The sequence below is a fragment of the Vanessa atalanta genome, chromosome 3 (genome assembly GCF_905147765.1).
Source record: "Vanessa atalanta chromosome 3, ilVanAtal1.2, whole genome shotgun sequence".
Taxonomy (NCBI): Eukaryota; Metazoa; Arthropoda; class Insecta; order Lepidoptera; family Nymphalidae; genus Vanessa; species Vanessa atalanta.
In genome coordinates this window covers 6,772,463-6,797,111 of record NC_061873.1, presented here as the reverse complement: position 1 = coordinate 6,797,111, position 24,649 = coordinate 6,772,463, and the positions used below count along the sequence as shown (strand labels likewise).

At 29.6% G+C, this 24,649-nt stretch overlaps 3 protein-coding genes across 8 annotated transcripts; 1 reads left to right on the top strand and 2 right to left on the bottom strand.

Moving 5' to 3' along the window:
• Positions 1–3,776: 3,776 nt before the first annotated feature.
• Positions 3,777–12,573, bottom strand: LOC125077179 (diacylglycerol O-acyltransferase 1). Of its 6 annotated transcripts, none has more exons than XM_047689020.1 (12): positions 12,437–12,573; positions 12,002–12,141; positions 11,684–11,812; positions 11,402–11,499; positions 10,928–10,980; positions 10,738–10,846; positions 10,280–10,429; positions 9,362–9,388; positions 7,993–8,131; positions 7,089–7,254; positions 6,018–6,290; positions 3,777–5,225 (listed from the first exon to the last, which is right to left on the bottom strand). In XM_047689020.1, exons 2-12 carry the CDS (start codon positions 12,115–12,117, stop codon positions 5,013–5,015), a joined length of 1,473 nt encoding a protein of 490 aa, XP_047544976.1. In that variant the 5' UTR covers positions 12,118–12,141; positions 12,437–12,573; the 3' UTR covers positions 3,777–5,012. The 6 variants fall into 6 exon arrangements, with proteins under 6 accessions (XP_047544976.1, XP_047544975.1, XP_047544974.1 ...); XM_047689019.1 differs by having other exon boundaries at positions 12,002–12,135; positions 12,270–12,570; XM_047689018.1 differs by having other exon boundaries at positions 12,325–12,570.
• A 3,047-nt stretch (positions 12,574–15,620) lies between these two features.
• On the top strand, positions 15,621–18,869 carry LOC125077370 (protein slowmo). Its single transcript, XM_047689296.1, has 4 exons — positions 15,621–15,805; positions 15,890–16,055; positions 16,164–16,358; positions 17,930–18,869. The coding sequence occupies exons 1-4, from the start codon at positions 15,774–15,776 to the stop codon at positions 18,221–18,223; spliced, it is 687 nt and encodes a 228-aa protein (XP_047545252.1). The 5' UTR covers positions 15,621–15,773; the 3' UTR covers positions 18,224–18,869.
• A 1,651-nt stretch (positions 18,870–20,520) lies between these two features.
• Positions 20,521–21,453, bottom strand: LOC125076890 (mediator of RNA polymerase II transcription subunit 11). Its single transcript, XM_047688618.1, has 2 exons — positions 21,072–21,453; positions 20,521–20,977 (listed from the first exon to the last, which is right to left on the bottom strand). The coding sequence occupies exons 1-2, from the start codon at positions 21,145–21,147 to the stop codon at positions 20,646–20,648; spliced, it is 408 nt and encodes a 135-aa protein (XP_047544574.1). The 5' UTR covers positions 21,148–21,453; the 3' UTR covers positions 20,521–20,645.
• Between the last annotated feature and the right edge of the window lie 3,196 nt (positions 21,454–24,649).

Sequence of the window (24,649 nt, the reverse complement as noted above, 5' to 3'; positions counted from 1 at the left end):
GATTAATGTAATAATATTATTAACGCACGATCAACCTTGATAACCTTTTTAATATTGCACTATTTTATTTATAAATGTATTTAGTTACAAACTTCTCTCGGCGCAAGGTTAGATTAGATTTTGTTTATTTAGCAAGTAATATCTATACGTATATCTGACATCTCGTTTACAAAAGAATATTACTACGAATTTATATGCTAAAAATAAGTCCTAACCCATGGCCCCACGTGCTGAAAAAGGACCCTCTAAGGCTAAAGTCTTTTCTCCTTTTGAGGATAAGTGTTAGAACTTATTCAATCATACTGGTCTAATACGGGTTGGTGGCCATATAATAGTTTTTCATATGACACCTGCAGGTTTTCCATGAATGTTTCCTTCGCAGTCGATTATTTATAAACACAAATTAAACACATTTGAAATTCGAAATATTTGCCCCGGTTCGAACCCGTCATTTTTGGTTACGATTCAATTAATTTGACCACAAATTTGAAAAAAATGTCCTAATAAAAACATTTTAAAACATTGAAACTTTTTATATACATACAATCTCAGCTAATACGCGCTTCACTTTGCGTTACGCCCCTTGCTTGCAAACTATTGTTGCAAAACAAGATATAAATAACAATCATAGATTTTTTCTGTTACTCGCACATTGTTGAGCAATGACCACGCAGAATATTTAAGCGCTATCTACTATGTAGTTACTCGCCAACGCAGATTATAATTTTTTATGAATATTAATGTATACAGGCAGGACCACTTACACTTTGTTATTATTCTTCCTAATAAAAAAATTATGTCACATGTCATGTGTTATATCTAAGCGGATTATGATGAAACTTTGGTAAAGGCTTCAATTGCATACGCCAGAGAAGGCCCTCTTCTAAAAAACAAGATATTTTTATCAAACTAAAAATATTTGATTTCTCAGTTCGGAAGGTGTGACGGGCAGATACGTTTACTTATACATATGTGTATTAGTGTATGCAAGTCAATGGGCAAATAGTATTAAAAAAAATTGTAATGGTTGCTATCGTTCGTATTCTTCGGTGCTACCACTCATCCTTTTTTTTAAATCTAATTAAACTTATAATATTTCAACTAAATCAGTCTTATAATAAAAGGTTATTGTGTTATTAGTGTTATAATAAAAAGTTATTATGTTATTAGTGTTATAATAAAAGGTTATTGTTGTAATCAACTTTACTATAAATTTACCTCCTAAATTACCTTCTATCGAATTATCAAATTATTTTTTAAAGAATATGAAGAAGTATAGTTATGTATACAAGTATAAGATCTGAAAAAGTTGGCGGGCCTGACTGGTTGCAGATGGCGGAGCGGCAGGAGTTTTGGGGAAATTGAAAGGCCGATGTTCAGCGGTGGATAACGATTGCCCGAAGTTGTTGATTGCGTGCCGAACATGCAATGTTTACTATATAAATATTATACATAAATATTATATTTTCTGTAGTAGGTATGCAAGACGACTGGAAGATTTAATGCATACTATAGATCACTAGTCTTAAAACCATGTTTATTAAAATAATTTTCTTTAATTTAATAATTTATGTTACAATAACGAGAAAATTAATGAAATGTCAAGAATTATCAAGACAAAATTAATTTAGTCTAGAAACTAAACTGAATACAAAAGGTAGGTACAGTAAAACCATTTGCTCAACTTTCTTTCGTTTAAAATTTTATAAATAATTATGATTTTATTAAACAGGTTCTATATATGTATCGTTACCTCGAAGTAATATGCAATATGACATAATACTATGAAAATAACCAAAATAAACAAGACGAGCAGTATCAATATCACTTAGTTGTCTAACTTTTCTAAGCGCGTATGCTGCGGAGCTGAGTCTACCTGTTAGGGACGATAAAAGAGGATTCCACTGCAGTTTAGAATCAAATGTTATTCTTAAAAAACACCATAGTGTCGGCTAAATCACTACATCCACCGATTAATGATATATTATAACTTTGCTTTCTAACATTCGGTAGGGTAAAAACTACACATTTTCCTTTTTGAGCATGCAAAACTAAATTATTTAATGTGAACCAACCGTGTATCTGTGATAATGCACTGTTTACATCGTCGTGGTTAGTTTTTTTCCTGTTCGACCTTAAAAATCAGTGAAGTATCGTTACCAAATAACACTATATCACAAATACCTTTAACACAGAAAGGAAGATCATTTATATATATTAGAAATAGAAAAGGGCCCATAATGTATCCTTGTGGAACACCCATTTTTAACGTAAAACCAGAAGACTTTATTCCAATAATAGAAACTTATTTGTCACTTTGACTTAAGTATGAAGCAAAGCCTTTAATACCGTAGTATTTTATCTTATAAAGAAGCGTTTCCTGTTCTACATATTTTATCCACACTTTGATTTTAAATAAAATAAATTAATAAACACTTCGCTACTTACGGTAAAGGTTAAACTGAACACTCAACTAATGCACAACTAGGGATTGCAATCCGGAAAAACGGATCCGATAATCCGGCGGATTCGGTATATACGGTTATACGTCTACCGGATCCAGGGACCGGATCCGGTGCTAGCAATTTTGGCAAAATGATAGAACTGTTACATGAGTAGACACTTTAAATGCGCTTAATTGTTAAAAACTCTTTAAGCTTGATTAAATTACATCGTTAATGTACTGCAGAACAAACTATCAGCACTGCTTAAAAATTTTCGTTTTTGATACGGAACTGATATTATTGGCATGAGCAAGAGTCATGGTCAAAGTAGGTATGTTTATGAATTGTTATGAACAGCTCTGCTTCGCACATTAGCTATGATTAGCTATGTCCATATTTTATATAAAAATAATGAAGAGATTGCAGATGACCGCCTGGCAAAAACGCCAACAACATCAAATTAATCAGATTCAGATGACGACGACACAACGAATGATGATGAGCAGGGAGTTACAGTTACAATAACTGATCCTCGTCATCCTTATCTTTCTAAGGCAGAAGTAATTCTTAGATACAATAAGTGCGAAAAGTGGTAAAGCTTTTCAAAAGATTGGCTACTAAAAACGATATGTAACTGCAAACGTATGTGACAGACGAAACAGGTAAAGAATAACGTCTTACTTTGGGTTATAACTAAAAACGTAATTAAATTTTTTTTACGTAAGTTGTTAAAACTAAATTTTCATTATTTTTTTAAATATCAATTGTGTGTATCACTTAAAAATGCTAACAAAATATCATAAAAGTATCCAATTTAATGTTGGCATTAAATAGGAGTCAATCACTTTGGGGTGATCATTCTGACGTGACGACGTAAAGTGAGATGCTGGACCGGTAGTAAAGCTACCACAGTATCTTCTCGGTAGTATCTACTTTCCGAACCGATGGTAACTTTACAAAAACTGGTTTTTTTTATGACTTTACTCGAATTAAGAATATTTTGATTTTGGTTTGAATCAATTTGGGCAATCTTGTTTGTGTGTATGCAACTAAAATTTACCTTTTTAAGTAGTTTTATAAGTACTTTCAATAAGTATTGTATATCCAAGTTATCACTATTTAGGTTTGTAAATAATTATTAATAACGCTACGCTCCATCTATATGCGTATATTTTATAAGTACAGTTTTAATCAATTTTTAAGTTATTTTTTATAAAAAATAGAAAAGCTCGTGGATTTAATGTAAGAAACAAGAATGCGTTAAATCGCCATTAAACAAAACAAGATTATTTATGTAAAGTAAGGGGTAAATTGTCGTTAAAATAATCGTAATTCGTGTAAAAAAATATTTATTGGTAATTTATAATTACATACAACATTTCATAAATCCTTTTAAAATATTATACTCTGAACACATTAATAATTATTACTCTTGAAAGATATCTTATCACAGAAACCTAACTTCGCATGCATGATTTTCTTAGTACCTGTTCCATTTAAAAAAAGTTATAAAAGCACATTATACTAATACCCCCTATATAAATATAAATGCCTAAATACCTAATCACCATATTTACTTAACATAATTATTACTTATACCTTTTAATGAGCCAGCATCTAATTATTTATTTATCGAACTTTTTTATCAGTAATTTAATTGATAATTATTATTCCTTAAAACAATACAGACAACATTATATATGTATATATATAATGTCGATTTTATAAAACATTAATTTCCCATTAATAATTGTGACAGATTAATTGATTTGATTCGCTTCAGTCTTCATTTTAAGGAATCCTAAACTTGATAAAAAATAAAATTGTAATATTTATATTCATAAAATAATAATAATATTTTTTTAATTAAACTTTTCATAGATTTTAATAATTAACTAGTATATATATTTATAATAATTCTCATTGAGACTACTTTATTATTGTATATGGCAAACATTGCATAAAAGTTATAACTTCATAATTTGTACCATTGTCATGAAATCTCTTTGGAATGCAAACCACCTTCCACATTTAAAAATACTAAAAATGCATCCATTTTCTGATAATTATGAGAATATTCAATAAATGATAATTATAATAATCTATTAATAAAAAAAATTACATTACATTTAAAAATATACATCAAAAGACAAATCGGTGCCACCTAAATTATTTTACTATAAATAATTTCGTTCAAAGAGAAAATATATATTTATACATAATATTTGGCTTAATTTTGACTAAATACAAATATTTAGGGCCCAGTTCAAGGTAAGATAATGCATAGATATGCCTTTTTTTATAATAATAATGAAATTTTAATGCATTAAATGCATAAATTGTAAATGCAACATCATCAATTTGAATAATCTTGTGAGTTAATCATGAGCTCCTTTTAATTTATACTTTCTTCCTAATATAATTGAATATTTTGTTATGATTTTATTGATTTATTTTATTTTGCATAAATTTAGTGTGGCTTTATGTAATATTCCTTTGCTAAAAATTATAAATACATAAAAAATTGTTTACTTTTCTTTTCAAATTGTGATAATTCATGCACAGTAATTATTGTTGTGGGGCAAAATGAGCCAGAGCATAGTCGTGGTAGTACATCATGATAGCGAGCGGTTGTCCCAAAATGAGTGAACTCCATACAATGATATTGCCCCATCGAGCCCCAAGCTTCTTTTCTACTACGCGGGATATCACAGACAGAGGAGGTTGCGCCATCATCCCCAAAAACGCCCATACCCTAAACATCTGCAGCGGTACACTAACCTGAAATTCCAAAATAATCTTTTAAATCTGAATTGATTAATTAATGTAATATACTGCATTTTATTTTAAGTAATGGGACTGTGACTCAATTATTAATGAGTTACTTAAAGTATGATGAACAGATTGGCTGAAAAAAGTCGATTTTTCGTTTAGGCATATACAAAAATTAGACTACAATTTTTTAAGGTAATATGTGATACTACTAGTGAGTACCTTACTCAAGAAATCATAAGCACCGTTAAATTTAAGGTTACTATAAGTGACAAGCAATTTTAATATTTTACTCAGTTTTTATTTTTTATATATTAATTGTGTCCAATCCAATATATTATAATTATTTCAATAATTTATTATGATTGGTACGTTATTTTATTTTCTATACATTGGAAAATAAAACCCATAAAAATATATATGGAATGTAATAACATCACCAAGCTTAATATCAATTGGCTTGACTATATATAGTTGTGATTATACACACATTCGCAGTTACACACACAAGCTTAAAAATGACAAAATCTGACAAACCGCAATTGAAATAAACGCTTAAGATTCGATTTAAAATGAAAATGTTAAAGTAGGATCCTATATAATCAATGACAATTCAAATGACGTTCATGTTCACGTTCAAATCACGTTTTTTTTGTTGGTATACAAAAATTTGCCTAATCCAAACCGAATGTATATGATCATAACATCAATTTGTTTTATTATTGTATATTTTCTACAAGTCAGTGGAAACATTTTAAAAAATATAAAAAGTCCATACAATTTAACCGACGTTGTACTCACCAAGTATTCGTGAAAGAATGCCGATATAAAGAATACAACTATACTGGCAGACCCTTTAGTATATCCTATCTCCGTCATAGGAATGTAAACATGTCTGACAGCCCATAAATGGACGGGCATGTTCCAGGAGCTCCAAAACACGGAGATGTTGTTCGCATTCCACCAGTCGCTGTAGAAGTTACGGTCAGCGAAATGCAACAACTCTCCCATGAGATTGAGGAATGAATGGAAACTGAGGTAGAAGAAACACAGCCAGATGAGATGATTGGGTACCTGGAAAACAGAAATCGGACACTATATTTTCACGCATACGAACTATGTCATACGAATTTTAAAATTAAGGCGACAATTTTGAAAAAAAAAAAAAAAAACAAAATGGTTGTTGATAAAAGATGCATTATACCCGAATATCCTAAATATTTATTATCCTAGGATTATATATTCTACGATTTTTGTATTTATTAAAAATATTTTGATATATATGTAGATGGACGACCAAATGGCCCACCTGGTGGTATCCATCTAATATAATAAATAATACAATACAATGGCTGTAAGATACACATATTAACCATTCCAAACCTTTGAAATTAGGATGTTTTTTTGTCCCTTGTGCCTATAGTTACACTGGCTCGGCTTATAAAGAATACTAAGTACTACTGTTTGTGTGTGTCTGTGTAAACTATCTGATGAGTGGGTGGAACCTACCCAGGCGGCTTACACAAAGCCCTACCACCAAGGAAATATTTATTTAAAATATTAATGTATCTATAATAAATAAATCATAACTTATGTTAGATACAATCATACTTTAATTAAGCTATGTATGTACGAAGTTTAAGGCGGTTATCACCCCAGCAATTAACGAGTTTTCACCGACCATGCGCGGCGAGCGAGCCGCGTTTTGGACAATAACAAAATGACAAAAATAATTCTGACAATGGAACATTACTGTTAACTTTATGACTTAATAATTCTATAATTTTTTCTAAAAGTAACTATGAATCAACTTTCGCAGTTTTCAGTTCCCTCTAACTTTATTTTACATAATTCAAATAATATACTACTTACGGCTAATTTCAACAGTCGTTCTGTCATCTTTACGAAGCCCATTTCCGAGAACGGATCCACGGCGTTTCTCACAGAAGGTATCATCCATTGTTGGAATAAAGCCATTACCAAATTCATACCGAACACAACTTCTATTATTCTTTTAATTAAGAATCTTTTTCTTATTCTGGAAAAAATATGTAAATATTTTTATTACAAATAAAAAGGCAGAATGGCGAATGGATGACCTGATGTAGTGTAGTGAAGTAAGCATCGATTACATTGCCAATACACCACTAAACTTGGCAACAAATATGTTATGTTCCTTGAGCCTGTTTCACTCCCCCTTCAAGAGGGAACACGACACTACTCAGTATTGCTATTTGGCGATAGAATATATAATGTGTAGGTGGTACCTGACCAGCGGTGCTTACACACCATCACTTTCAAGTCATATATCAAAATTACTAATAAATATATATTTTAATATTCTAAAATATATGATATGAACTAAATATTTATATTTTGTGTTGTAAAAACGATAGATAGATAGAAAATAAAAACAAGAATACTGCCACTATCTCTATTTACAAGAAATAACTACTTATTAATAATAATATATATTTACTAAAACATCTTAACATTAGCAGAGTGTGGTGCATATGGAAGAAGCCTAATGTTGTCTACATTATCATGCAGTTTTCTAAATGATTACTGTAGTAGATTTTTATAGTCAAATACTATTACAACTACTAAAATTTGGAATTGGGTCCTTACGAGCAGTTATTCGAACTAATACAAACATCAAATTTATTATTATCCTGAACAAATTTGTGTTTAATATAAACTCATAACATTAATTACTGTAACCCAGAGAAACGCAGTTCCTCCGTCAATAATACGAGTGAACACTAATCAATCTTACCGTGTAGTGCGGGGGAAATTCAATTCGTAGCAAAGTGTTGGTGCCAATAAGAAATAAAATAGATCTTTAAGTGTCAAATTATCCGGGTATTTCACTAAACCAGCTGATACAAAGTCGTGCTTCTCATCTTCTAACGTTTCTGAAGACAACACACACACATGGATAAAATGATTTTAAATACATATGGGGAAAAAAGCAAAACACACAATTAGTAAACACACAATAGAATTGAAGTTATAATTAAGTACATATTAAACGAAAAAATTAACATTGATGCTTATATAAGTTAGTACAATAAAAAATACAATTACATAAAATAATTGCATCAGTTTTTTACTATAGTAAAGTAGCATTTAATAAAAGATAAGAAGCAAAGATATATATTAATATAAAAATTAAAGACATCATGTATAAAATAAAAAAAATAAAAAATAGAATATAAAAAAAGAAGATAAAAACTTTGTTTAATAGTGAAAATGCAAAAATGTATAATGTAATTACTCTCTTTCAGTTCTTTTTATGTTTTATCACACAATAACGCAATCTTTACTTACTCCTAACGAATTAATTGAGACATTTTTTTTTTCTAAAACATGTTAAAAATGCATATTCATTGATTACTGAGTTTGGTTTCCGTAACAATTAATTGAATTGAATTAGTAATAATGAATTAAAGACAATTTGTTTAAGAAAAATATATTTTATTATAAGTGATTTGTCTAAAAAAATCTTCTATTTGTGGTTTTTAGTGAATAACTGTTGCATTCAAAAATACATTTGTAAATATTCATCGAAAATTCCACTTTGGCGTACAATTTTTGAACAACACTAGTGGGTAAAGATGTAAAACAAATGTTGTTTTTAATGTACACAATCTCTTAATTAAACTAACTGAATAGCTTTCGTAGAAATCCTAATAAAATAAAAAGAGTTATATCATTACGCCTGATGAAATAGTGTTTTTAGTAAGAAAACTTTACTAGCAATGCCTATGTGTCTATTTTACTAATAGTGGAAATTCCCTGCTGTTAAACCTAAGGCTTATGGGGATGACAATAGCCCAAGGTCATCAAGGTCATAAACGAAACTGCGATTTTCACATCGCTAGGAGTTGTGCTGTTGATATATTGACACGTCTTTTAGTTAGTAGTTTGGAAATATTTCTTCAAAAACAATACTACTTTGAAAAGTAATTGCTTTAAATATTTTGTGCATACTTCCTACATAGAGAATAACAATGCTATTAGTGCAAGCGAACCAATCACCAAATGTTACAAAATGTTTAGGAAACAAAAGCTGCAAAAAATATACATATTATAAAACTAAGTGCACATCCAGCATTCAGTGCTGTATTCAATATCTCACTTACGCTCATGTTCAGCATTAACTAGTTCATCTGGAATTACAATATACACATTGTTAAATCTAAAATTGTTTATGCATTTTATTTGAGCATTTGACTTTAAAAGATTAAACTACATAAAAAAAAATTGACACTCTATTTCTTCCGTGAACATTGCTTCAAAAATGTAGCCATGAAACACAACCACATACTAGTATACATATAAGATTTAAATATTCCAGGTGTTTTCTTAATTTCTCTGCTATATTATGCAAACAAACAGTTTGTGCATTTATAAAACAATACTATACCACTTAAATTTTATTTTCACGCTCCAATAACACCAATATTCAGAAAGACATTTTATAGCAAATCCATAAAGAGTAAAAATATCATAAATAATATTCATGATCGCGTCCAATAATGTCGCGTCTATTCAATGTCAAAGTAGTTTATTTTTTATATAATGGGTGAACTCGCCAACCACCTGATGGTAAGTGGTTACTACCACCCCTAGAGATTGGCACTATCACAAATATTAACCATTCCTTACACAACCAATTGGCTAACATTGAGAACATTAGATGTTATATCACTCATGCCTGTAGATACATTAGCTCACTCACCCTTCAAACGGGAACACAACAATACTAGGTATTGTTGTTTGGTGGTAGAATGTGATGAATGTGTGCTTACCACGTGGGCTTTTATTATGCCCTATGTGCCCCCAAGTAAATTTTTTGGTCTTTACTACTCTGTTTGACCAATATGTTGAAGTTGATTCCCACTATATCTTGTATAACAGGAATCTTTTAATGCATGTGTAGGTGTACCAATATTTCTAAGCATTGAAAAGATTGACATAACATACTTGACATACTAAAAAACTACCACTGAACTAACCACAATTACATTAAACCTAGTGTGATTATAATTATTACTTACTCCAATTAGGTGCTGATAGACTTTGACGTCTTAATGTATTTTTGTATTGTTTTCCCTTCATTCCTAATCTGCACCAATGATTTGTTTGACAATAGCTCCACAATTTTAAGAAAAGAACTAAGTATATTGTGCATACTGTTGTAATGCCAACTGAAATTATAAAAATACAATTAATTAATTGAAAAAAAAAATATATCTTTTAATTACTACTAAGAATATTATTTGTACAGGTTTCAATTTACCAATAAATTATTTTGTGCTAAGTAATGTTTTTGATTTAGCATTTAAAATTGGAAAATTGTATATTGATAAGCAATTTTAGGAGGTATCTATTAAAAACCAAAGTTGAAAATAATAGTAAGCTGTCTCATTTTTAATACTTTAAAGTAAGATTAAACAAGTAATTATTATAGAGTTGTTGGTGTAAGCTTGTTTAATAAAACATGTTTAATACAAACCAAAACTAAATTGGGTTCCCTTGAAGTACAATATGATTACAGGCAAGCTTATCTCGGAAACCATATTTATTATTTGTAGACTAACTCCAAGCTTTTGTGATAGTATCTCCTGTGATTAAATAAAAATTATATTCTTAGTAATCTGAATTAGTATTTATAAAAAATATTATAGAACAGTAAGATCTCTTACCACTGCTATAGCCTTTTCAATCAACAAACATGTAACAGCCGGCACCACACTAACTGAAATCCAGTTGTTATTGCTTGTGTTATAAAAGATACTGTATGGTAAGCATACAGATAAAAAACAAAACTAGAAACTCTTAAGATTAAAAGGCATTTAAGACAAATAAGGAAATGAGCTTTGGCATGGCAGTTAATCTTGAAATTAAAAAGTGGATATGGGTATTATTGAAGTTAATAGACTTTAACGCTATTTGCCGAGTACCACAATAGCTACTGTTGTATTTTTTGAGTATCCATTTGTTATTGGTATACATTTACACTAAATATGTTGTACAGTGTTTCACACACACAATAAAATAGATTCAAAAGTCAAGACAAAACATTATCAATTGAATTAATTACAAATACACAATATGCATACATTAAATTTGCAAAAATTAATATTACAATAATTATGTAAATATATATTGATACTTACATATTAATAATATCACAGATGGATATTGATGACTGTAACCCTCATTATGTCCAGTCAAAACAATAATCCATTCAAATGGATTAACACGTATACCATACCTGTAAGTAGTAATATATTTGAAAAACAGTGAATGTTGATTATGCATTAACATGGCTATTTTACTTACAAATTTCGGGAATTGTCAATTTGTCCATATAAATACCATCATAAATAAAGACCAAATGAATAAAATAAGTTTAAAGTAATTTTAAATTCTATTTTTATGTTCATTAAAAATCTTACTTCAAAAAATTTTCAAGACACAACCGTAGTCCACCTATGGTTAACATCAGAAAACCCCAATTCACTAATCCAGTAAAATTTGTAAACTCCGAGCTCCATGAGAAAAGTGAATCCCGAGGTTTGTGACAACTGAAAAAAAGTTCTTAAAATATATAATTTATGTATACTTTTCACAAAGGATAAGTATACTAAGTATACTCCAAAAATTTCATTTTTATGATTCATCAATATGTTGTCCGTTGTTAATGTTCAAAGTCTAATAATGCTACAGTATTCCATTATTAAAAATGTTACAATTAATGATTTAACTTTGCTTACGGTTTGTCTAACTGAGATTTTCGCGCTTTTTTTTCTTTTTCAGTAATTTCTTCAGCTTTGGTAACACTCTGGGCTCTCCTATACCGCACGGCATTTTCCTCTGTTTTATTAGACATAATGCATCCACTTTCGAGCTAAAACTAAAAAGTGACCAAAGCAATCATCAACAAAAATCACAGTAATTATTTTATCTTAATCGATAGGCCGCCTTATCATGCTTATGTTATTATTACTCAACCGACATGTAACATATTCATTTTATTCTTACCTTTTCCGATCAATAATTCAGTACATGCAATTTAAAATTATATTACTACACTTACTTATATGTGATATATTATCAAAATAAAATAATTAAGTTTTAAATTAATTTAATAGTGTTTATGTGAAAAGAGAATTATGTACTTCATCTTGTTACAAAATAAAACGACTAACGAGCAACACATGAACACAGATGACAGAAAACATTAGTTAGTAGAAGACTTCAGATTTCTGAGTTTATAACGAATCAGATTCACTCGTGATTTATGAGCCGGGTATCATGACCCAATCCAAACGACATCTGAGACATCTGATGATCTGACAACAAATGCCAATTGCCAATGCATGAAAAACAAAGAGCACTACATAATAACTGCGATGCTAAATGCCCATCAGAGCAAAGTAAATGTATACATAACTAAATATGAAGTTAAATTCGACCATATGAATTTTTGATACCATGATATATTTTTTAAATCTTTTTCAAATAAGGATAACATAAATATTCTACACCTTGTATTTTCATTATGTTTTTACAATAGAGATAAACAGAATACAGGGATGAGTATAAGGGATACTTTGGCGATAAAATTAATGTAGATAATAGGGGAAAGTGGTTACCCTTCGAACAGTTTTTAGATTTTATTTTTAAATATGTGATTATTTGTCGAATTTATCTAGTTTATGTACTTAATTGTAATAAATATGTTGTAGTTTGATACAAAGAAGTCTGAAACTATTATGCCAAAAGGTTATAAAGGGTTAGAGCCATTTTTCTACGATAAGATATTTGTACGAATGTACCTCACGTATGGGGTACGTTCGTACAATAGGTGTGATACTTTCGTACGCCATGGGGTAGATTCATACAGGGTATTTAAAAAGCCAATTAACGTCGTTATTTTTTTATTAATTATTACAAAAATATTGATTTATCAAAGAAGTAACTTAAAAATATGTGACTTGATTCGTAATCCATAAGTCTTTTTTTAGAAAAATAACAAAAAAATAAAATCGTTCATCCTTAATTTACTTATTGATAAATCTAAGCTTAACAAACAGTCTAAATGAGATGCTTACAATCATTTTGTATGAGATCGTTGAACAGTCTATGACAATTCAAACTTAAAGTAGGTAACTATACATTTGGTTGTTACTTTGGAACTTATTGCACATTATAATTATTTAAATTAACTACAAAAGTAAAAAGTCTTGCCATTCTAGTTGTATAGCCCGTTCGTGATTGAGGATAAGGGAGGATCATGACGGTATCACTGATACACAGAGTGTGTATGTCTTCTACATTAGGGAAAAATAATGACCATGATAATCCCGGTTTCTTCCGAAGATAAGATATTTTCATCTGTGCCCCCGAATAATGACTAAGAAGTCTTTTTTTTTCAAACTTTACCAAAAGATAACAATTATCTTTAATATTCGCTGGTATTACACTTAAATTGTTATTATTAATACTACGATCATTAGTCTCTTCGTCCGTTTTTAAAGTAACTGGAGATATTGAACTCTCCCGCAAGCTAAATTGCAATCCTTCAGATTCCTCGCAATCATCATCGCTTTTTATTTATTTTTCTTTTTTCTTGAATTAAGTTCCTTAAAACTATGCTTCAATGCTTTGGCTTTGGCTTTCCTTTCCTATTCTATTTTTTTCAATTATTTCTATCTATGTCTCTTCTAGTTCAATTTTTTCAGATACATCTGTATATGTACGGGATTTACCCGGTTTTCTTGCTTTATTGGTTTGTAACCAGTATATAATTTGTAATTAGCTGAATTCTTTTTTTAAATACGCTTACGATGTTGTAAATCTTTTTGTCAACGATTGATAATAATTCCTTCCTTCCTTATACTAGTTTGAACGACAAAGATGAATCAAATCAAAACAGATTTTAAATAAAAAAATCATATATGCCTCGAGTGCCGTATCTATCATAGTAAGTTTTAAATTAATGTAGTGTATTTAAAATGCAGTACCATTGAAAAAACAAAGTAACATACTTCCGAATCTAATCTATACTCCATTTATTTTTCGCTGTAATCATTTTGAGACGCTTAAAATATATATTATCTTTTTATCACAACAAAAATTCAGATCAAAAATTATTTGAAAACAGCATAAATATTTCGCTTTACAACATTTACACTTTTATATTTTCCTTTTTTTTTTTTCAATTGCCACATTTATAATAACATTGAAAATTTTCGAACTTGTATACATTTTTTTACGACTAATTAATAATAATCAATTACACTCTGTAATATGCTAATTTCAAAAACACTCTAACTTATTTATAAGTATATATATTTGTCTATAAGTAAAATACATGTTGTATTTTACTTATAGACAAAAGTCTAAAAACTATTTCAATATATACTACAAAAATAATAGCGAACATTTATACGAAATTCCATACCCAATTTTATCTTCTTAAATAGCGAATTTCCATGCAAACTTTTATTCATTCACATTTCATGCATTTTAAAATTGAAATGAAATATAAAAATGTTTTTGGAGTTGTAGAGATTGCCGTTTACTCATGAGTCATAAGTAGAGTTTAAACCTTTTCGAAGTTTCACATAGGTACCTACCGAAAGTTAATTTATTGACTGCTGGTTACTGCTGGTATTAAATTTCAATAAAAGCATTAAAATCTATCTTTAACTCAGAAGCCTAAATAACGATTTCCATATTATTTCTAACATCAAAAATGACGAATTCCCATTCAAACTTTCATCCATTATTTACATAAGAAGTTTAAGTAATTAAAATTTAAAAATTATTTCTTACGTTCCAAAAGGAAGTCCTGTGTATAATTTCATCCTGATAAAGCTACAGGTCTAGACTGTGTTTAGTATGTCATTCATTAGATTTTTTTTATTGAAACCTACTTTATTATTATATTTATACGTACTTATTATTTTTACTATTGAATTATTGCGTCTACATTTTAATTATATTTGGATTTATGTAAAAATATAATATACACTTATTTTTAAATGCTAACTGCATTTAAAAATAAGCACTTATCTCATTGTCTCTTATCCAGAGGTCGACCGACGAAATAAATTTCTGAATCATGCATTCCAGAAGCTTCCCGCGGGAAGCTCGTAAAGCCATCGATTTTTTTTTTTTTTCTGCGTGTGTATTAGTGTCATTTCATCGAATATTACTACTACATAAAAATGTTATGATTTTCCACTTAAAAAAAAATAGATATTTCGAGAATTCTGACTGCACCTACTGTACTTAGATGAAGTAAAGTAAAGTATAGGTTTAATTTTATAATCTGTTATATTTTACTTTCACAAATGTCAACATATTTAAGTTGACAACTGTCAATTGATATCAAAGGTCCATTTTGTGACGACGGAAGTGTGGGAGTGTAGTTATGTTGTTGCTAACGTAATGTTACGCGAATTTAAATTTCTATAAAATTAATGGGATAACCATTATTATTTAGAACCCTTTCCAGAGCTATATATAAAGTAAAAAATGAAGATTTGGACATCAGAACATACTTTCAAGTATGTTATGACGCAACAGAGACAAAGATACGTTGATAAAAATCTCTATAAGACTAAATGATTTAATTTAATAAATTGTTGCAGCCACCCATGGGAAACTGTTGCACAAGCAGCATGGAGAAAATACCCTAACCCAATGAATCCAGCTGTTGTAGGGATTGATGTTGTTGATAGGAAGGTCGTAGACGGCATTTTACACACACATAGACTCGTCAGCTCAAAGTGGTTTTTTCCGCGATGGGCACAAGCAGTAAGTTTATTATAACTTATAATTAATAAAATTCTTGGTTGTAAATAACTAAAAACAAAGCATTAAGACAAATTCCTAATGTAACTAAACAATGTAAATTAATTTCAGCTAATTGGCACAGCTAAGATTTGCTATGCCAGTGAAAAGTCAGAAGTGAATCCTAATGAGCGTGAAATGACATTGAAAACATCAAATTTAACATTTTGTCGTTATATTGCTGTTGATGAAACAGTTAAGTACACTCCTCATCCTTCTGATCCTGCTAAAACTCTTCTAACACAAGAAGCTGTAGTTACTGTACAAGTGAGTATTTAAATCATTATTATAAATTAAGTATCTGTGTCTTCAAACTTTTGTTGCAAATTTTTTTTAGATATGTTTTTATCTTGAAGGTCATAGTAATGACTGATATGTAATCTTTTGACAGTAACAAATGATAAAAAAAATAACAATTACTGTTTTATTATTTATAATATCAAAAACCAATGTTTACATATTGCTTTGAATTGAAGGCAGGTTATTTGTCTTGTGCATCAAAATAAAACTCATAATCATATAGATTTGAGCAAATCACAAGACTAAATACTTTGTACTATCATTTGACAAAAAGATAAAATTTGGCAAAGATTGTAATGTAATTGTCTAATAATAGATATGTTAGTGAAGGCTTAAGGATTGATATAGCAGTAAATTGCTTTAGATTTTTTTTTTTCTATAAGGATGATGACCATTTAGTTTTCTGCATAGTGAAAATAAAAAAAAAACTATAAAACTCATTATGTATATGTAAATAAAAATACATTTGACAGCAATTTTATTAATTGAGGTTTAGGTTATTGTAATTTATCACTGAGCACTGTGTGCTTGTCCTAATTTGATATTCATTCTTTGTTCAAATTAGTATCTATAAATATATTGAGTTATGTAAGTATATAGCTATGGAATGTGTACAAGCACTTTGTTCTGTTGATTGTACAATATGTGCCTGTCAGTCTTTTACAAATTTAAATTTATAAGACAGGCTTGTGAGGGTAACTGTTACATAGTGTAATTTATATAAAAACAAGAGTCTCAAAATAATACTCATTTATTTAATTGAAAATGTTAATTTCTTAGTTGTAGTTCTTAGATTAACCAATGCTGTTTATACTTTTTTTGAAGTTGTTAAATAAATATTTTAACAAACACTTTTGTAACACCTAAATGCATTTAGCACTTTTCTTCAAATTGTTAGTTTTTAATACATTATGTCAAAAAATATGCTATAGATGACACATAGGCTTAATTCATAATAGAACTTTTAACGGTTCTCTTAATAGTTGAATAAGATGCTTATCTAGTAGTATGTGTTTTAATCATTTTTTAAATAATAATTTTTAAGATTCTAGTCACAAAAATCATTTAAACACTTGGATCTTGGAGTGATATAGCAACTCTCCACTTGTGATCAGAGCTGGATAATTTTTAAACCAAGAAATTGAAATTGTTTCGCTGCTGAAGTACTAACATTCAACTGTCATGATTTTGACAGAAGCTAATTTTAATTAGTGTATGATTATTCAACTCCACAGTTCAAATAAATGTTTATTACACTTAAAATTAACTAATTCATCTTATTTAAAATTAAAGCATTATAAAATGCATAAAAGGTTTTTTTTTTAAATCTTAAACAGTTAATAATTAAATTTTATTGTGATGTTAGGTAAAATTAGAGGATTGGTAAAGAAGGGTTAAAAAGCTATTAATTAAAAATTGAATATATAAATATAGATTACAGTTTTTAAGGATAGTCTATTATTATTATTTTATATTTATATTAAAAAAGCACTTTTGTGAACATTTCATAAATTCGTAAATATTATTTCTTCTTTCAGGGTGTGCCACTAAGTAGCTACATGGAAGATTTGCTGACAAATAAAATTTCCTTAAATGCAGGAAAAGGTCGTCAAGCTATTGAATGGGTCATAGGAAAATTAGATTCTGAGATAAAGGAATTAGCAAATACAGCTTGCAAAAGCACAGATGAGCTTCTATCACAGACAAAAAAGTCATTAGATGACATCACAATTACAGCAAGAAGATCCATGGATGATATATCAACTAAAGCCAAAAGGTCTTTAGATGATATAGAAAAATTTAGAAAGTCAAATGCTAATCAACGAAGCTGAAAAGAGGAGTGATTTCAACTATGACCATAAGGGGACTTAAGTTTTTTGACAATCATTCATTACAATACATTTTATTTTTTTGTAGAAAAGTTTCAATTTAACTTTTCATATATAATGATTTCTGCAAAAACTGTCCCTTATGATGATCACATTTAATTGATATGATAGCAATGTCTTAATTATAGTGAGGAATGTATTATTATTAATTTATTAAATGTATGTATGTATTAGTAAAATAATTGTGTTTTTATCAATGTGTAGTATTATTGTTAAAAGCATTTGTCATTTGAAATAGTTTAGTTTGTTAACATGCATTTTATGTACATATTAAATTGAGATGCATTTTCTGTATTTCTTTGTCATTTGTGCTCTAGACCATAAAAAGACACGGATTTATAGCAAAAGAAGATTTCTATACAGTATGCTTATTTTTAAAACATTAGATCCAATTGGAATGTTTTCTAAATAAAAGTTCTTATTTATTCAGTTATCATTAAAATATATTTTTTACACCTTAAAATAGAAAATATCGTAACATTCTCAACTTATAATTTATAAGCACAAATATCAATTCCATGTAACATTTCTCACTATATATCATTGTATATTTCTATTTAATAAAATAAATTTTTGTTTACTGGCAGTATGTATAATCTTTTATTAACACCCTTGAATATATTCAATGCTGAAAATAATAGAATATTTGTTTTAAGAATTATGAAGGTTTTTTTTATAGGATAATGTATTTTGTTTTATAAAGTTTTAGAATTATGTAATATTTTGATAAGTTAAAATATTCTACAACAATGGTCGCGCAAACTACGCACTTGATATCGTTTTGCGTAGCAAAACACGACATTACAGTATGACGTATTGTAACGGTCACATCATTGAGTAATCACAAAAGACGATCAGTGTTCTAGAAGTTAGAGGCTCCGCTTGGAGTATATATGTTCTCGATCTGTGCTTAGAGATACAAACATAGTACTAAGTACACTGAGTACTGCAAGTGTTAGCGGAGTGTGCGTAGGCAGAGGTGTGAGGGCCTTGGACCTAGTGAACGCACCGCGCGATCAAAGAAATAACTTTCAAAAATATTGCCAACAGAGATATTTCTTTAACTATACATATAAAATTTCTTTTATCGTAAGTTCATAATAATTTTGTTTTCTTTTGCCAGTCTAGGTTGTAAAGTACCTACGCAGCGGAATCTGGGGAGGGGAACCCACTTAAAGGCTCAAAATATGCATGTCCTAGGGGTGCTTCGCCGACGTTATGCTTACTGCCTATTAGTCCATCATTCGCCTAGACGAGGACGGGTAGTGGTAGTGATGAATGAGGTTCCTCTACTTGACCCTCGGTGTGTTTGTTTTCTGTAACCTAACAAGTTAGCGTTCGCACTTCGTAGATGTCATACCTAGTTTGGGACTATCGAATAGTATTTTCCGTTTTACAAATCCTTCTTAAGATCATAAGCTCGTCGCTTACAAGCTCACCAACTTACAAAACCTACGATTTACAAAAAAATATCGTGTTTCAAATATTTTAAAACATGAAACGATTTTCGTTTCATGTTTTAGACATGATATATTTTTTACTGTTAAAATAAGCAGTTATATTGATCACTATTAAAATTTGATATTTAAATAGATTTTTTTTTACGATTGTAAGTAATTATACCTCTTATTAAATATTCATTTATAGTTGCATTGCTAATTAAATACCTGGCCATTGGCATCGATATCAATTACGCGATCACCGCGTCGATGAACTGTACTAGCGAGTCTTTATACATATAATATGTATAATCATTTCTCAGCACCTGAATTCGTTTTAGTAAATGAGCTTGGCAACATGTGTTATTAGAGAACAATATTAATAAATTGTATACATTATATATAGATACTTCAATCATGAAATTTGAAAAAAAAAGAACTAATTATTTGTTATTCTAAATCTAAGCCAAGAATTTACAGACAGATATAAAAATGTGTACTGTGTAGGTACATAAATTAACACATTTTTATGTGTATGTATGTTGGCAAAAGTATTAAAAAATAGCCAAAAATGTAATATTTTTACTTTTAAAATTATTCCTAAATATAAATTTTAAAAAAACTTTATGTTTTATCAAATTCAATATTGAAGTACTTACTTTAAACATAGTAACAACAATTGCTGTGCCAAATAAAGTTAAGAGCCTAATTCAATGTTTAGTTCACATACTGAACTTTATGCAATTACAATTAAAAAATATAATTTTAAGATATTTACAATTGGTTAAAAAAAAACACAAGTATGTTTTATATAATTTAATACGACAATGATCAATAAGGGTGATTCACTCTCACTACCTTTCAGTTACACATTCACAAGACTATTATCTTAAATATTTCATAAGCTTTATGTTAATACAACCTACTTATTGAGTGCTTGTTCCAGATGAGGTCATATTGCCATTTATGACACCAACTGTTGTTCTATTTCCTGCAGCTAAGTGAGATGCTTTGTGTCTTTCAAGTTCATTTACCCAGGAGCGTACATGTTCTAAGCGATGCCAAGCCATCTGTAATACTTTTTGTGATGCATAACCTGATCCTTCATGTGGTTGGCCAGTGGACACTTGTGTCAAATAATTTATTTGATCACTTAATTTAGATTCAACCTGACTTAAAGTCCTGAGAAATTGAGAGGTATTACTCTCAGCTTGCTTCTGACTTGATCTTTCTTTACCTAACTCCAATAATGCTTGAGCTACAAAAGAAAAAATAAATTACTTCGGAAGGTATTTAATCGCGTAAAATAAAACAAATATATAGAAAAAGATAAATGTAATTATTATACAAACCTGCACATTGTAAACATGTAATTATATCTTTTTCTATGTCGTCGAGAACTTGAATCCTTTCTATAGGACCTGCCATATCTTAATTTCTCTCTTATTTAATGGAGTATTAAACACAATGAAGAACTGTAGCTTAAATGAGGAAATTAACACAAAACTATTACATTCCACACATTTTACGTAAAATAGTGCTTACTATTTCGTTACAAGGGTTTTTTTTATTTATTCTAACAAATTCAATATAATTAGTAACTAGAAAACAAGATTATCTTAAGTTAAATATTAAAAAATCTAGTATATGAATTTCAATTTCTAAGCCTTAGCCATACAGGAAGCAAGCGCTAAGAAAATATTATTTTTTTAATAATTTGACAATTTATATTTGACAGCGCAATCCAGAGATTATAAAAAGTTGCACAATTTTGTTTATTTTGTTTGAATTATTTTATTGTATTATGAAAAAACAATAAAGACATGATATACATAAAATAGCTACTGAATATCTTTAAGCCTTTTGTACGTTTCATCAATTTGTGCTATATAACACGTTTTTTTGTTTTGTTTAACGGTATGTTTGATACATAAATGACAAAACCATAAGAGAACTTGGCTTTAATTAACTTTAAGAATTGTATATAATAAAGTATGACAATACATTTGACAAGATAATCGAATACTATAATTTCTTCATAAATTATACGTCATTCACCCCCTCTAACATTTTCTAACACGCAATTATAATCTTTTAAATAATATGGAGTTCGTCTTGTCCTTTCGGATCTCCTAAGATGTTGATCCTCAGACGTACTCGGTGTCACAGATTGAGAAGGCTATACTAATATTATCAGGCAGTATCAACGTCCGTTAGATTTAACTAAACAAATTCTTGAAAATGAACAAAACTTTAATTGGATTTTTTTAACGGCTAGATTAGGTTAGGTTAAAGGTTCTTGTATGTCCTGAACATCAATATGCTCCGCATTTATATTTCGGTCTTCTGAGTCATAGAAAACATCTACGATATCTTCTTGTTCTTGCTGTCTATTTGTAGTTGAATTATTTAATTGTTCTTCTAAATTTTTATCTATGTAGTGTTCTATTGGAGTGGGAAGTGGAGCTAAGTTCCGATTTGAAACTGTTGATTCCCGCCCATTTTTATGTTTCACAAAAGAGTAATAGGGGTTACTTTGTAATAGTTCAACTTCTTCAACATATGGATCGTTTTTATTGCGTATATTTTTTTTCATTAGCACAGGTCCAGGAATTAATTAACCAAGAGGGTAACGATTCTCCGTGAGGTGATCTACGAGGATGATTAAATAGTCGTTCGTGTGGAGTTGTATTAATTGGTATACAAAGAAGTGAGCGAATTGCATGTAAGGACATTGGCAGACATTGCTCCCAGCTTTCAATTGGCATTTCTCTTGTACGAAGAGCAAGTTGTATTATTTTCCACAAAGTGCCGTTGAGACGCTCGACTTGACCATTTCCACGTGGATTATAAGGCGTTGTTCTGCTACATGCAATCCCCAAGGAACTTAGAAATTCTGTAAACTCTTTAGAAATAAAAGCAGATCCTCTATCACTATGAATATAAAGCGGTGTTCCAAAAGTGTAAAATAAATCTTTTAAACATCTTATAACAGTTGCAGTTGTTATTTCCTTACAGGCATATGCAAAAGGAAATCTACTGTATTCGTCGATTATTGTTAATAAATATTTATTTGGAGTATTCGATGGTAAAGGTCCTTTAAAGTCAATGTTTAATCGCTCAAAAGGTGCTGTAGCTTTTATTAATTGACCTTTAGATTTCATAAACCGAGGTTTAATTTCTGCACATATTTGGCAAGACTGTATGAGAGATTTTATATCATTCACCGAATACGGTAAGTTTTTCATGCGAACCCAATGCATCATTCTTACAATGCCAGGGTGACAGAGGGAATTATGCAGTTCACGTAATTTATCGACATTCATATGAGCACACACTCTTGATAAAGCATCAGCAACTGTGTTTTCTTTACCCGGACGATAAATTATGTCATATTTAAAACAAGATAATTCGAGACGCCACCGTTCAAGCTTCTCATTTTTTATTTTACTGATATGATTTTGGTTAAACATAAATGCAACAGAGCGTTGATCTGTTAAAAGTAAAAAATGTTTACCAATTAAATAATGACGCCATTTGCGAAGACTCTCTACAATAGCGCATGCTTCTTTTTCGATTGAAGATTGGCGTTGCTCTGAATCTGAAAGTGTTCTAGAAAAAAAAGCTATAGGTCGCCCCTTTTGAGATAGTGACGCAGCAATCGCAAATTCTGATGCGTCAGTCTCGACAGTAAGAATATCATTATCATCAATAACGGCTAAAGTTGATTTTTCTATTTCTGATTTTAAGGATACAAAGCAAGTTTTTGCAGTATCATCAATTGGAAAAGACTTAATGCCAATCAATGGTTTTATTTTTTTGTGAAAAATTATTGATACATTTTGCATAGTGAGCAAATAAACCAAGTGTTCGTTTTAATTCATTGTTATTCGTTGGGGGTGGCAGGTCTAATAATGGTTTTAATCTATTAGAGTCAGGCTTGACAGTATTATCTTTAATATTGTATCCAAGCAGATTAATAGAATTGACACCAAATGTAGATTTTTGTTCATTTATGGTTAAATTATACTTTTTCACAGCAGCCATAAAACAATTTAAGTTTTGATCATGATCACCTTTATCCATTCCACAAACTGTAACATCATCTAAATAGCAAAATGTACCTTTCAAAATTTCTGTTTTAATTATAAAATGTAAAGCTCGTTGGAATGCTGCTACTCCATTTGTAACTCCAAACGGTATTCTGGTAAATTGATATAGATTGCCAGCAGCTTCAAAGGCAGTAAAAATTTTTTCTTTTTCTAATATTGGGATTTGATGGTAGGCACTTTTTAAATCTATTTGACTGAAATAATTATATTTTGCAACTTCGGATACTACATTTTCTATATTTGGTAAAGGGTATGCATCTAACAATGTAAATCTGTTAATAGTTTGCGAATAGTCTACTACCAAGCGTTTTCTGTGAATTCCTCCTCCAGCAACAAGGACTTGGGCACGCCAAGGTGAAACGCTGGGTTCAATAACTCCGTCTGCTAAAAGCTTCGAAATTTCAGTATTAATAAAATCGCTATCTTCTTTACTATATCGTCTAGATTTTACCGCCACAGGCTTAATATCAGATGATAAGTTAGTAAATAAAGACACTGGTGGCACAGAGGCATTCATAACGTTACATATTTTTAAAGGCTCTCTATTACCTCCAAATTTAAATTCTAATTTCGAATGATCTTTTAGTATGTCATGGCCAATAATGATATCTGCACAAAGATTGTTAACTATTAGAAGTTGACGTTGTTGATAAATATGATGTTGTAACTTAACTGTAGCATGGCACATTCCTTCTACGAAGGATACATGAGTCAACGATGCTAAAGTAATCGTCTGTTTACAGGGTTTTATTTTTAAATTCATTATTTGTACTAATTTCTTATTGATAAAACTGACGGAGCTTCCTGTATCTATCAAG

Coding starts and splice junctions, on each gene's coding strand:
- LOC125077370 (XM_047689296.1), top strand. CDS start 15,774: ATGAAGATTTGGACATCAGAACATACTTTCAA. Junction 15,806..15,889: donor ACATCAGAACATACTTTCAA/GTATGTTATGAC, acceptor AAATTGTTGCAG/CCACCCATGGGAAACTGTTG. Junction 16,056..16,163: donor TTCCGCGATGGGCACAAGCA/GTAAGTTTATTA, acceptor AATTAATTTCAG/CTAATTGGCACAGCTAAGAT.
- LOC125077179 (XM_047689020.1), bottom strand. CDS start 12,117: ATGTCTAATAAAACAGAGGAAAATGCCGTGCGGTATAGGAGAGCCCAG. Junction 11,813..12,001: donor AAATCTCAGTTAGACAAACC/GTAAGCAAAGTT, acceptor ACTTTTTTTCAG/TTGTCACAAACCTCGGGATT. Junction 5,226..6,017: donor CATTCTTTCACGAATACTTG/GTGAGTACAACG, acceptor TTGGAATTTCAG/GTTAGTGTACCGCTGCAGAT.
- LOC125076890 (XM_047688618.1), bottom strand. CDS start 21,147: ATGGCAGGTCCTATAGAAAGGATTCAAGTTCTCGACGACATAGAAAAA. Junction 20,978..21,071: donor TACATGTTTACAATGTGCAG/GTTTGTATAATA, acceptor TTTCTTTTGTAG/CTCAAGCATTATTGGAGTTA.